Genomic DNA, 14,625 nt, shown 5'->3' with positions numbered 1-14,625 from the left:
GGGCTCCAGGAGCTGTGTATAGTTCCGATGCTGGGTCTCTTGAACTCCAAGTGCGCAGGGCCCAGGTATCCCAGAAGCGCAGGCAGTTCACAAGTGACCCTGGGATCACGTGGGCCATGGGGAGCCAATCACAGAAGGGGATCTCCCTTCATATATTTGACAGGTCTATCTGTCAAGTGTATGAATGGAGATCACCCCAAAAAAAAATTTTTTTTTTTTTTTTTTTTTTAAATCACATTTTTAAAAATTAGGTGCAATTACAATAAATTTAAAAAAGTTATTTACAGGGCTAAAAACAAACTTATCTTTTCTTAAAGTATTTTTAAATGATAAATGACAATTTTTAAAAACTTTTTTCAGCTCTTATCCTGGTAAAAGCAGGCCTTACGCTTTTACCAGGCATAAGATTTCTAAGGAGTTTTCTGCGGGCAGAGGTTCTCCAGAAAGTGGAACTCTCCGCCCGCAGTGGCCCTTCTCCAGGGCAGGCGTCCGATCTGTCAGGAGCATTCTTGACACATCGGAAATGCCCGTTTCCAGCACATGCCTGAAACCGGCATTTCCGATGTCCCTACGGGTGGGTACACAGCGCGTAACCCACCCGCAGGGAATCAGAATATCCAGGCCAATAACTTCACAAGGATTGATTATGATGCTATGTATTCGCCACTACTCTACAGAAAGTGTCGTGGGCAACCTGTATCTTGCGAACTGCACGTGGTTCTATGGCTTTTTGAATGTTCGCTTTGCTGCTCTGCCCATACCCCTGATGTTGCAACTGGTGTAAGAGAACAAAGAACACAAATCAGCTATAACAAAATAGATAGCCTTCCTTTCATTATGACTTGGGCGCCCTATGTATTTTGAATTAATCATAACTGCCGCTGGATATGCAGCAAGCACTCGTGTCCTTCTAATCTATGTTGCAACACCAGCAAAGGTAGTATCTTAAATTTGGTCTTTCCTTTATATAAAAAAAAGGGAAGCTTGTCTCTTCTTGATTGAAGCTAGATGTTTTACAAAATACACACGTTTCTCAGCCAATGAATGTTAATTAAGTAGCTTTTCTAAAAGGAGACAGACACACAGACAATGAAAGCAAGGTATGAGACAGCAGATGAGAAATGAGAGATAGGGAATGGAAGATTAAGCAGAAGAGAGGATGAGAGACAGGGGAAGAGCAATGGCAGAAACGAGGAGAGGGAGATTGAGAGAGGGAAGAGTACGAAATCGTAAGAGTGACAGGAGAGTTGAAGAAAGACAGACAGAGAGCGAGAGGTGGGCTAGGTTTCAACATTTCTTGCATGTTTGCTTGTAGCTAATGGAGATGATCAGCGACTTCACTATACTTAGAAATAGCAGCCGTCACTGCACAATTTATTTTTATGTCACGTTTTAAACGTCCACTGTTACTACGATTGCAAACTCGTCAAGAGTTGCAGACATTTTAGAATCTTGCCCTGGTAATCACATCTGACCTGCACTGGGGTGGGAGGGCCGACCGCAGGCCAGCAGCGGCGCTCAGGAACGCTGCGGCGCCAGGAAGAACACTACTGCTCCCCCTGGCTCCAAAAAAAATCAGCAAATTTGGTGGCGGCCGGTTGCTAGGCCGCATCCAGGCAAAGAAAGCCTGAGCGGAACAGGCCCAGGGCAGCCCAATTTGGCAGAGGGGTCCTAAAATAGTCCTCAGTCCTGTCAGTAACATACGCAAGAAGCCCAATTTGTGTTTTAAGCCACCAGTGGATGCAAGCCAAGACGCGACCACACAATCGGGGGCTGACATTCCAATGCAGTGCCGAGGGAGTGCTGCCCTGCTGAAGGTAATATCCTTTGGAATTAAATTTTCAGCCAAGGCTCCTGCCGCCTGTTCTGGTAGATATTGAGGATCTCGTGGAACTTTTGCAGTGCGGGAAGTTCTCCCAATGTTCTGGCCAACATTCCATCCCCAAGCAACACCAGATCAATTGGTCATTGCCGTTTGGGGGATCCTGCGGTGTGCAAAAATGGCTGGCAATAGTCACTGCAATTCAAAGTAACCCACTGTATGTGAAGTGCTTCAAGGGAGGTGTCTGAAAGAGGTGATAAAATGCTGTATAAAATGTCTTCCGTTTCTTATCAGGAGCAGGCATTGAGCACAGACTGGTAATTTCCCCTCAGAAAGAAGAAGCTAAAAAGATTGGTGTTGACCCTCCGCTTGTCCTCAAACACTTTCTGGCAGCAAGCTCAAGAGTGGCATTACTGAACGCCATTGAAATGGTAGCAGCGCACCTGCCCGGTCTCATGCGCTGAAAGGTAGCAAGTCACAAGGGCTTTGGTGCGGGGACACACACACACCCCCATATTTTGAACAAGTGTGCTGTGACCAGAACGGACGCAGTGTTCAAAGTGCAGCCTAACCAGATCGTGCAGTTTCAGCACAACACCCTCAGACTTCAACTCTTTGATTTAACAATACAGCTCCAAATTCTGTTTCCATTGTTATTTGCTGTTCCGAGTTGACAGGACGCGAGAGAAAAAAAGGGCAGAATTGAAGACACAGTCATGAGCAACAGAGGAAAAAGTGGGGTTGGGGTACAAGAGCTGTGCCCCAGTTTTTTTATTATTTTTATTTTAATAATTTGTTTTTATGGGATTGTGGAAGCCACTGGCAAGGCTGGCATTTATTGCCCATCCCTAGTTGCCCTCGAGAAGGTGGTGGTGAGCCACCTTCTTGAACCACTGCAGTCCGTGTGGTGAAGGTGCTCCCACAGTGCTGTTAGGGAGGGAGTTCCAGGATTTTGACCCAGCGACGATGAAGGAACGGCCGATATACTTCCAAGTCAGGATGGTGTGTGACTTGGAGGTGGTGGTGTTCCCATGCGCCTGCTGCCCTTGTCCCTCTAGGTGGAAGAGGTAGCGGGTTTGGGAGGTGCTGCCGAAGCCTTGGTGAGTTGCTGCAGTGCATCTTGTAGATGGTACACACTGCAGCCACGGTACGCCAGTAGTGGAGGGAGTGAATGTTTAAGGTGGTGGATGGGGTGCCGATCAAGCGGGCTGCTTTGTCCTGGATGGTGTTGAGCTTCAAGGTGTTGTTGGAGCTGCACTCATCCAGGCAAGTGGAGAGTATTCCATCACACTCCTTACTTGTGCCTTGTAGATACATAGATACATAGATACATAGAAGATAGGAGCAGGAGTAGGCCATTCGGCCCTTCGTGCCTGCTCCGCCATTTAATGAGATCATGGCTGATCCTTTAATTCAGTATCCCGTCCCCGCCTTCTCTCCGTAACCCTTAACCCCTTTTGCCCGTAGAAATATATCTAATTCCCTCTTAAATATATTTAATGAGTTGGCGTACACTGCCCTCTGTGGCAATGAGTTCCACAGGTTCACCACTCTCTGAGTGAAGAAATTCCCCCTCATCTCTGTCCTAAATGGTTTAGCCCTTATCCTTAAATTATGTCCTCTAGTTCTGTTCTCACCCGCCAAGGGAAACATTCCTTCTGCATCCAGTCTGTCTAGACCTGTCAGAATTTTATACACTTCTATGAGGTCCCCTCTCAATCTTCTAAACTCCAGTGTGTACATCCCTAAACTACATAGTCTCTCCTCATAGGTCATTCCCGCCATTCCTGGTATCAGCCTGGTGAATCGCCGCTGCACCCCCTCCATGGCAAGAACATCCTTCCTCAGATGAGGCGACCAAAACTGTACACAGTACTCGAGGTGTGGTCTCACCAGTGCCCTGTACAGCTGCAGCAAGGTATCCCTGTTCCTGTATTCTAACCCTTTTGCTATGAAGGCCAGCATACCGTTTGCCTTCTTGACCGCCTGTTGCACCTGCATGCTCGCCTTCAGTGACTGGTGTACAAGAACACCCAGGTCTCTCTGTACTTCCCCCTCTCCCAATCTATTGCCATTTAAATAATAATTTGCCCTCCCGTTCCTGCACCCAAGGTGGATAACTTCGCACTTGTCCACATTATAGTGCATCTGCCATTTATCCGCCCAATCGCCCAGTCTGTCCAAATCGCTCTGGAGCTTCCTGGTCTCTTCCTCTGAGCCCACCCCACCTCCTAGTTTAGTGTCGTCTGCAAATTTGGAAATGCTGCATCCGACTCCCTGATCCAGGTCATTAATGTAAATTGTGAACAGCTGGGGGCCCAGGACAGATCCCTGTGGTACCCCACTTGTTACTGCCTGCCATTCAGAAAATGAGCCGTTTATTCCAACTCTCTGTTTTCTATCTGACAGCCAGTTCCCTATCCACGCCAAAACTTTCCCCTTTATCCCATGAGCCTCAATTTTCCATGCTAATCTTTTATGTGGGACCTTATCGAAGGCCTTTTGGAAGTCCAGGTACACCACATCTACTGGTGGAAAGGCTTTGGGAAGTCAGGAGGCGAGACACTTGCTGCAAATACCCAGCCTCGGACCTGCTCTTGTAGCCACAGTATGTGTGTGGCTAGTCCAGTTAAAGTCAATGGTGACCCCCAGGATGTTGATGGTGGGGGATTCGGTGACGGTAATGTCGTTGAATGTCAAGGGGCAGTGGTTAGACTCTTGCTTGTTGGAGACAGTCATTGCCTGGCACGAATGTTACCTGCCACTCATCAGCCCAAGCCTGAACGTCGTCCAGGTCTTGTTGCTATAGTAAATACTGAAAGAAGTTTGATGCTAACTGGCCCATTTCCTCAATGCCGTCACTTCCTATTTTGCTTCAACATTAACCACAAGCTGTTTTATCAGTCGTTTTTAATAGCACATCGGGCAGGAAATGAACACATACGCTGTTAGAGAAATGTTCTGCAGCAAATGAGTCAATTTTTAGCAGAGCGATGATCAACACATTAAATCCAGCCTTACGATTGCCCAGTGGGAGGGACTTGAAACAAAAAAAATGCTTTCCTGCAGCTTCTGAATGATCTGAATGTGTGCATTTAAAAAGATAATTTAAGTGTTTATTGCAGTGTTAGAACTTGCCTCATCTTTCATGACTAAACTAGCAGATATCTCATGACACGTCAGGCCATATGTCAATTTATTAAAAAGACAGGAGTGCGACACCACGTAATGCATCATAAACATTTACAGCATAGGTGGCCGCCATTTGGACCAGTGTCTACCAGCCAAAAAAAAAGCTCTCCAGTCTAATCCCACTCTCCAGCTCTTGGCCTGTAACCCTGTAGGTTACAGCACTTCAAGTGCATATGCAAGTGCTTTTTAAATGCGATGAGGATTTCTGCCTCTACCACCCTTTCAGGCAGTGAGTTTCAGACCCCCACCACCCTCTGGGTGAAATAAGTTCTCAACTCCCCTCTAATCTAGAGGGTTACGCTGATAGATTTAGGAGGAAAGATGGGAGGAGGCTCAAGTGGAACATAAACACTGGCATGGACTGGTTGGGCCGAATGGCCCGTTTCTGTGCCGTATATCCTTTGTAATCCTTCTACCAATTACTTTAGATCTCTGCCCCCTGGTTATTGACCTCTGCTCGGGGAAAATAGGTCCCTCTTATACACCATCTAGGTCCCTCATAATTTTATACACCTCAATTAAATCTCCCCTCAGCCTCCTCCGTTCCAAAGAAAACAAGATTTCTGTCTCGTTATGCATGGAAAGGTTTACAAGTGTGGAATGGAGCGCCCATTCCAAGCATTAAGCAAAGACAATTATTGGCTAGTTAGCCATCAAGAACTGCTAAATGTTAACACCCGACCTTTGCGCTGGAGATCACAATTGGCTGAGTTTTGCTAATGCTCATCTCTTTCTCTCCGCCCTCCCTCACTATGAGGTGCATTGTGACATGCTATCACGCCTTTTTACCATCTTTGGTTTTCTCTGCAGAAAGCACTGATCCCTGTGGGGCACAGTCTACATGAGCTGGCAATCATTTACTTTTTGCTCCGAAATAGTTTCTCCCCCCCCCACCCGCCCCCATTATAAAATACCCAGCCTTTTCTGTCTGTGGCATAGAATATTATTTTTTATTTTGGAAATACTGAAAAGCTGTAATTAAAGGCGAGAGATTTCACTGCTGAAAAAACAAATATTCTTTCCCCTTTTCAGGCACCAGTGCCATTATCAAGCACTCAAGCCAAATAGGGCAGGTGCTGCGTGCACCTTCCTGAATCCAAGTGTAACACTGCGCCTTAGACCTGACTGCAGAGGAACCACCGCTACTGTGCCAGTGTGACCGACATTTCCATTTCTCACAGGCCAGCCTTGGGGCTATTGCCAGTGAAATTGCCAAGTTTTTATTCCATTGGTGCCAAAATATAGGGTGCCGTGAGCAAGGTTGAAACCGGTTCAATTTGAAGGCACCCGCTCAAACATGTGGTGGGGCATGAACAGGTAACAGTAGGGTTAACAAACTGTTAACTATAATAACTAGTAACAGCCATATAAAGCCCTTGCGTTGTGGTGAACTTGCTGTCCAGCGCTATCTTGGGACAGGGTTATGTTACGGAGGTTTATTTATTCTATGAATTGTTAGAGACTTGCATGTCTCAGATTAGGCTGTTGGGGAGCCCTCACTCATTGCACCCCAGAGAGTGCTTTCAACTTGCTCAGATACATAGAAGATAGGAGCAGGAGTAGGCCATTCGGCCCCTCGAGCCTGTTCCGCCATTCAATGAGATCATGGCTCATCATCCAAACTCAGTACCCTGTCCCTGCTTTCTCCCCATGCCTTGTGCGGTAGAGAATTCCACAGGTTCCCCACTCTCTGGGTGAAGAAATTCCTCCTCATCTCAGTCCTAAATGGCGTACCCCTTATCCTTAGACTGTGACCCCGGATTCTGGACTCCCCCGCCATCGGGAACATCCTTCCTGCATCTAGTCTGTCCAGTCCTGTTAGAATTTTATAAGTTTCAATGAGATCCCCTCTCATTCTTCTAAACTCCAGCGAGTACAAGCCCAATCGACCCAATCTCTCCTCATACGTCATTCCTGCCATCCCAGGTATCACCCAGAGAAAACTTATAGCCTGCCCAGCGAATGAACAGAAAGTCATCTTCATTTTAATTTACTGGTTTTACCATGTGCCACTATACTAAATTTTGACTTGGGCTTTTAACAGTAAAAAAATAAAAACTAATTTAATAAGTAAATAGGAGCAGCAAAAGTGTATGTTTCACTGGTTAAGTTTCACTAACTCACTAGTTTGTAGCTGTTGGACTAAGTGATCATAAACAATATTTCTTCTTACTGGCTTCTTTCCTTTGCGCACCATCTCTGAAAGCTAACTGGCTTGATGGTCTTTGAAGTCGCCAGATTCAGACCAACAAAACTAATTTGAACGAGACAGGCTGGTGAATAAAAAAAAAAGTGACAGGGGCCAAGCAGCACTTAAATAACTGGTAAATTCAAAGAGTTGCCAATCCAACACTTATTAAACAAATCACAGAATCAGAATGGTCACAGCACAGGAGGAGGCCGTTCGTGCCATCGCGCTCGTGCCGGCTTTCTGCAAGAGCACTTCAGCTAGTCCCACACGCAGAATGCATGCATTAAATTAGTTCAGCCCTACACTCCAGACACCGGGTCTACAGGCAGAGTGACTAATTGCGATAACAAGATAACAAAAAGGAGCTGCAACAGCAGGTCAGGTGCAATCAGTCTAGCTAGTTCCGAGAAGAGTTTCACGCCAGATATTAATCTTCTCCACTGCTGACCGACTTGATGCACACCTCCCAGTTTTTGTTTTTGCATTTCAAATTTCTAGCACTTACTGTATTGTGTCTGTATATTCCCCTAGTCAATGACTAAAAGCAGAAAATAGTCACTTGAATTTAGCTCGAAGGCTCTTTATCCGATGATAATAATAGGGTAGAATATCAGCCACTTTGTCGTATTAACTAACACACTCGTATAAAATTTCCCTCTCCGCTATTTTAAACAGAGGCATTAACCCATTTAAAAATAAACCAGTATAAACTAAAGAGGTTAATTCTGTCATTAAGATAGCGGAGAGGGGGGGGGGGATTTAACCAGAGTGCGTTAAGCATTTGTATAACATAGAAGATAGGAGCAGGAGTAGGCCATTCGGCCCTTCGAGCCTGCTCCGTCATTCAACGAGCTCATGGCTGATCATCCAAACCCTAGCACCCGGTCCCTACACCGACAGCCATCCCACCCAAGCCCTATCCCCGTAACCCCATGTATTTAATCCCCCCCAACACTAAGGGCCAATTTTTTTATCATGGCCAATCAACCTAACCCGCACATCTTTGGACTCGCACAACATTGTTGAGTGTAATTTTCACCTCAAGGTCTTTCACAAAACAATTTAAAACTGATGGGTTGAAATTGATCTGTACTACATTAAGAACAATGCATGCAATATTACTCATTCTACCATTTTAGCAAAGGCGTTAACCTTCTAAAATAAAAATTGGACAAAGGATTTGCATCAAGACATGTAAAGCTAAATTTAGTTCAACTTAAACCAATTAGAATCCTTCTTGCCCATCTGTTGATTGCCAAGGCTAGAGTAGGTTTGTATTCTCTTGAATATAGATGATTAAGGGGGGGGGGGGGGGATCTAATTGAGGCATTTAAGATGATTAAAGCACTTGATAGGGTAGATGGAGAGAAACTATTTGCTCTGGTAGGGGAGTCCAGAACAAGGTGGGCGGGCATAACCTTAAAATTAGAGCTAGGCCGTTCAGGGGCGATGTTAGGAAGCACTTCTACATGCAAAGGGTAGCAGAAATCTGGAACGCTCCCCGAATTGAAAATTTCAAAAACAAAGATAAATAGATTGTTAGGCAAGGGTATTAAGGATTATGGAACCAATGCAGGTAGATGGAGTTAAGAGACAGATCAACCATGATCTAATTGAATGGTGGAACAGGCTCAAGGGGCTAAATGGCCTATGCCGGTTATTATATTCAAACCTGTGATTCATGCAGTGTATTATCCCTCTACTGACCGCCAAAGACAACGAGGTGGAAGTGGTTCCTCAACCTGCCATATTCTCTATGGTGAATTCCACTCCAAGATTACAAAATCTCCAATAAATAGCTTTAAATATAAAGTGGCAGACAAGGCATAGCGGAGAGACACCAATAAGTACTCAGATAGATATTTCCCATTTAGGATTATGTGTCAACTCACATGGATTTTTAAGATAAACCACTTACTTTATCTCCATTTGACCACCAGCCTTGCGTGCAATATGCATCAGCTCCTTCCCATATTTTTCTTCTGCCAATGCCCTACGCAAACACAGAAAATATTTCACTTGCTCCCAACAATCCATAACAATAACTATTTGCATTTATATAGCGCCTTTAATGCAGTAAAATGTCCCCAGGTGCTTCACAGGAGAGCAAATCAGACAAAATTCAATACGAGCCAAAGATGGAGACAAAGTCAACTGAAGGATGCTCTCAGTCTTGGCGACAATGAAGTCCATGAGCTCCTCGTACTTGGAGAGGAGGGTTTAAGGAGACATTTGGTAGTGGAGAAAAGCAGCCTAGAGGATATCTTTGCATTCCAGGATGATCCTAGAGTAGAGTCGTGAGCAATTTTAGCAGAGGCGAGCTGGGCCAGATAGTGCTCGATATGGTCCAGCCAGATCTTGCGACGAATGGCGAAATCAATTGTGCATCATAAACATTCAAATCTACATCGCTTGGACGTAAAGGAGCAAAGATGGGGGCCGTACCAAGGCTAAACGACCAGAGTGTGGAGAGAGAAAAAAAAAACACAACCTGGATTCCTTCTGGTCATCACTATCAAGTGACCCCTGCTGGAAAGTAGGTGGGTGGATGCAAGGTGATGTGCTTCATGGTCAAATAGCCTGCAGACATTCTCAGTTTAGATGGAAGAATAGATACCTGGGTGAGTTAATGTTAATGGACAGCTCTTAGCACCTGGGGAACAGTACCCCATCAGGAATCGAGTGCAGGAGCAAGGATGTCTTGCTGCAGTTGTACAGGGCCTTGGTGAGACCACAGCTCGAGTATTGTGTGCAGTTTTGGTCGCCTTATCTGAGGAAGGATGTTCTTGCCATGGAGGGAGTGCAGCGAAGATTCACCAGACTGATACCTGGGATGGCAGGAATGACGTATGAGGAGAGATTGGGTCGATTGGGCTTATATTCACTGGAGTTTAGAAGAATGAGAGGGGATCTCATTGAAACTTATAAAATTCTAACAGGACTGGACAGACTAGATGCAGGAAGGATGTTCCCGATGGTCGGGGAGTCCAGAACCAGGGGTCACAGTCTAAGGATAAAGGGTAAGCCATTTAGAACAGAGATGAGGAGGAATTTCTTCACCCAGAGAGTGGTGAACCTGTGGAATTCTCTACCACAGAAGGCAGTTGAGGCCAATTCATTAAATATATTCAAGAAGGAGTTGGATATATTTCTTAAGGCTAAAGGGATCAAGGGATATGGGGAGAAAGCAGGGACAGGGTAATTCAAAATTTTGAATTAATTTTGATGATCAGCCATGATCTTGTTGAATGGCGGAGCAGGCTCGAGGGGCCGAATGGCCTACTCCTATCTTCTATGTTTCTATGAATCAGTGGTGTAGTGGGGAAATTTAACTTTTAAAGTAAATACTTTAGATATATAGAGTCAGGGGGAACAGAATGAAAGGTTCCAGTTCCTCTACTCTGCAGCTGTTCATTCATAAACATTTGCCTGATTAAAATGGTTGCTTCACAAAATCCAGGAACTCTTGAATCTTACCTCAATTTTAGCAGTTCCTCCATGTCCTTGCACATTTTTCGGCCTTCCTGTAATCGCTCCAGTAAGACCTCATGCCCAACATGACTAGTAAATTCTGGGCACTGTGTAAGCAATTCAAAGAAAACAACTTACAACACTTCCAAAAAGTTCACTGTTCCCCGCCCCACCCCCCTCCAAGTCACCACATCCACACTTGGGACAGCAACGGAACCCAGCCTCGCATCCACACCGTGTGATCTCATCTTGATCCACCATACGCAGACCCCAAGCGCAAGAGGCGAGGATTCTTTCAGAACCAGCTTCCTTCCCTCCGCCAGGCAAGCTAAACAACACCGCTAATAACCTTTGGGCTGGGTTGCAATGCTGCCATTAGCACACATTTTCAGGGGTACCATATTTTGAATTAAATATAAAAAAGGTCCAAATTAATGGCATAAAAAAAGGCTCCGATTAAAATTGATCGTTGCTGGATCTTGTATGCAACATGGCCACTGTGTTTGCTTACATGGCAACAGTCCCTGCACTTCAAAGTAATTCAGCACATGGGAAATACTTTAGAATGTCCGGAGGGTGGTGGCAAGGTGGTATAAAAAAAATGCAAGTTTGTACGTCCTTTCTCTTTCCACTTCTCTAGGCCAGAAATGCAGAGGCTGCTTGCAAAATCCACCACCATCCTGGCAAAGATCAGACAACTCAGCACAGAACAGCAATCAAACCTGGAACCGGTCTCTCTATCTCTCCTGCCTTCTAACCTATCACTGACCTTCCCTTTGGTTCTTTCATCCCCTCCCCCTTTTCCCAGCCCCCAGCTTGCTTTAAAATCTATTCCCTTTCCTGCTTTTTTTCTACTTCTGACGAAGGGTTATCAACCGGAAAAGTTAACTCGGTTTCTCTCTCCACGGATGCTGCCCTGGCCTGCTGAGTTTTTCGCTCCTGCGTTTTCCGTTGTTAAACCTGGAACCTTCCTGTTTCAGCGCCACATTGGGCATCCTATCTACCCACTCCGAGGGAGCGGGGGAGGGAAGCAGAATTAAAAAGGAAGTCATACATCAGGCTTGAGGTTCTCCATTCCACAACCACCAGCTTGATCCAGCAAGCTACTTTCCCCTTCATAACCACCAGCGGGAACTGACCCAAGAGCCTTAAAAAGGTCAAGTGCTTCACTTCGGTTGTGTCAGTGGTTTAAAAAAAAACGACTTCACCTTATCATGCTATTGAAACATCTCAAAATACTTCATATATAGTGAATTACTTTAAGCAAATGGGACCTTGGTTTAACATTTCACCTGAACAATGGCACCAACAATGTGCATTAAGCACTGCTTCATCTAACTTACCATCAAGTTACAACCAGTGATAAGTAGAATATCTTGTGCGTGATTGATTAGCTATTTTTGTGCATTAACCGTCAAAACTGCCTTACTGACCCACGCATAACCTCTCCCACTTGTTCACCCTATACATCAGTGTTTACACCAAAGCATTTCAGTCATCAATATAAAACAGACCAAAAAAAAGGAAAAAAGTGAAATTAACCAGAATTAATTTTTCTGCACAATTTCACCCCCTCCGCTCCTGAAGGTGATGGCGCATGTTGGGATACAGCTGTACGAATGTGGGTAATCTCTGCTACCCAAGTGAGTGTTTGCAGTGATGCAACATTTAGTTGAATAGCCTGCTGAGTCCATGTCCATGTCTTTGCCTGGCATCCACACCTGCCTAGCTTCTAGTAGGCATCACTAGGCTATTGATCAGCAGCAGGAAATCGGAGTAACTCCGAATGGGGATGAAGTTTGAGACCTTCCTGATCGGTATGGATCAGTAGCACTTTAGGTGGTGCGTTAGCCGTGGCTCAGTGGGTAGCACCCTCGCCTCGGAGTCAGAAGGTTGTGGGTTCAAGTCCCCACTCCAGAGACTTCAGCACAAAATTATAGGCCGACACTCCCAGTGCAGTACTGAGGGAGTGCTGCACTGTCGGAGGTGCCGTCTTTTGGATGAGACTTTAAACAGGAGGCACCGCCTGCCCTCTCGGGCGGGCGTAAAAGATCCCACAGCACTATTTTGAAGAGGAGCAGGGGAGCGTTCTCCCCGGTGTCCTGGCCACTATTTATCCTTCAATCAACATCACTAAAAATCAGATTATCTGGTCATTATCACATTGCTGTTTGTGGGAGCTTGCGGTGCACAAATTGACTGCCGTGTTTCCTACAATACAACAGTGACTACACTTCAAAAAGTAGTCCATTGGCTGTAAAGCGCTTTGGGACATCCGGTGGTCGTGAAAGGTGCTATATAAATGCAAGTCTTTCTTTTTCAAGCACTAAGCCGTCAGGGAGAACCTCTGAAAATCAGCAAGATGAGCAGAAGGGTCCCGTGACTAAAATCTCAGATGAGGGAGGAAGGATATCTTTGCATTCTTGTGGGATTGTGGAGATCCGTGAATGTAATATCATGCCAAATATCTGATTGTTGTAAAGTGCACTCAATTTGGAAAATTCAGCCATGTAAAAATGTACAGGAAGGTCTCTGCAACAAGTTCCTGAGTCACAGAAATTCATTTCTCACTTTCTTGCAACTGTGGTTTTGAAATTGCATCATAAACTTTTTTGGTTTCTAAGGCTGTTGCACAAGGGCTACTCAATGAGCAGGAAGGGCAGGGAAGCAATGACACAGCTTAGCTTAGATAGTCACACCTTACACTGAACAATTGTGTTGGCCCAGCTACACCATCAAGAGAAAATTGCCAGAGACACCCATTAACTGGGGACCACCATCAAAGCTTACAATGAAGCAACAGAAAATGCTGGAAAAACTCAGCAGGCCAGGCAACATCTGTGGAGAGAAAATAGAGTCAACGTTTCAGGTGAACCCTTTGTCAAGACTAAAGAAGCACAGGAAATGAAATAGATTAAGAGGCCAGGCTGGGAGAGAACAAAAGAGAAGTGAAGAGACATTAAGAGGTATTCAAAACGAGACGAGATGGTGATAGGACTAGTGGACACAAAACCCTACCATAGTTGACACGGCCCTCGATCGTGTCCATTCTATCGCCCGCACTTCTGCCCTCACCCCTGCCCCTCCCTCCCGGAACCACAATAGGATTCCCCTTATCCTCACCTTTCACCCACCAGCCTCCACATTCAATGGATCATCCTCCGCCATCTCCAAAGTGATCCCACCACCAAACGCATCTTCCCCTCCCCTCCCAGCATTCCGCAGGGACTGCTCCCTCCAAAACACCTTAGTCCACTCCTCTATCACCCCCAGTACCCCTTCCCCTTGGACGTTCCTGTGCAAGTGCAGGAGATGCAACACCTGCCCTTATACCTCCCCCCCTTCCCACTGTCCAGGGCCCCAAACACCCCTTCCAGGTGAAACAGCGATTTACTTGTACTTCTTGCAATCTAGTATACTGTATTCGCTGCTCACTACATTGGGGAGACCAAATGCAGATTGGGTGACCGCTTTGCGGAACACCTTTATTCAGTCCGTAAGGATGACCCCGAGCTTCCGGTTGCCTGTCATTTTAATTCACCGCCCCATTCCCACTCAGACCTCACCGTCTGCGGCCTCTTGCATTGTTCCACGGAAGCCCAGCGTAAACTCGAGGAACAGCACCTCATCTTCCGATTAGGCACTTTACAGCCTTCCAGACTCAATAGCGAGTTCATAACCTCGGCCCCCATTACATTTTCGCTTATTTTTTAATCCACACTGTTGTTTTGGCCCCTTTCCCACCCCCCCGACTTTTTTTTTCTCTCCCACATGGCAGCTGTCTCATTCTGCCAGTGCATTTCACACCTAATCTAGAGCCGTCTTTTGTCTCCACTAGTCCTACCACCATCTCGTCTCATTTTGAATACTTCTTAATGTCTCTTCACTTCTCTTTTGTTCTCTCCCAGCCCTGCCTTTCGATCTATTTCATTTCCTGTGACTTTCCAGT

The 14,625-nt window shown here is 45.6% G+C and overlaps 1 protein-coding gene across 4 annotated transcripts in view; it reads right to left on the bottom strand.

Moving 5' to 3' along the window:
- Positions 1-14,625, bottom strand: part of pstpip1a (proline-serine-threonine phosphatase interacting protein 1a) — a 111,984-nt gene that overhangs the window by 73,541 nt on the left and 23,818 nt on the right. For all 4 annotated transcript variants that reach the window (XM_085972330.1, XM_085972329.1, XM_085972332.1 and 1 more), the window contains exons 2-3: positions 10,683-10,783; positions 9,124-9,198 (exon numbers count right to left, since the gene is read on the bottom strand). In XM_085972330.1, the coding sequence (XP_085828456.1) occupies positions 9,124-9,198; positions 10,683-10,783 (176 nt within the window). The remainder of the gene's footprint in view (positions 1-9,123; positions 9,199-10,682; positions 10,784-14,625) is intronic.

The sequence above is a fragment of the Somniosus microcephalus genome, chromosome 32 (assembly GCF_052327205.1).
Source record: "Somniosus microcephalus isolate GS21.2 chromosome 32, FLI_Smic_1.0, whole genome shotgun sequence".
In the NCBI taxonomy this organism is placed as follows: domain Eukaryota; kingdom Metazoa; phylum Chordata; class Chondrichthyes; order Squaliformes; family Somniosidae; genus Somniosus; species Somniosus microcephalus.
The sequence above is the reverse complement of the archived record's forward strand: the minus strand, read 5'-3'. Positions and strand labels throughout refer to the sequence as shown.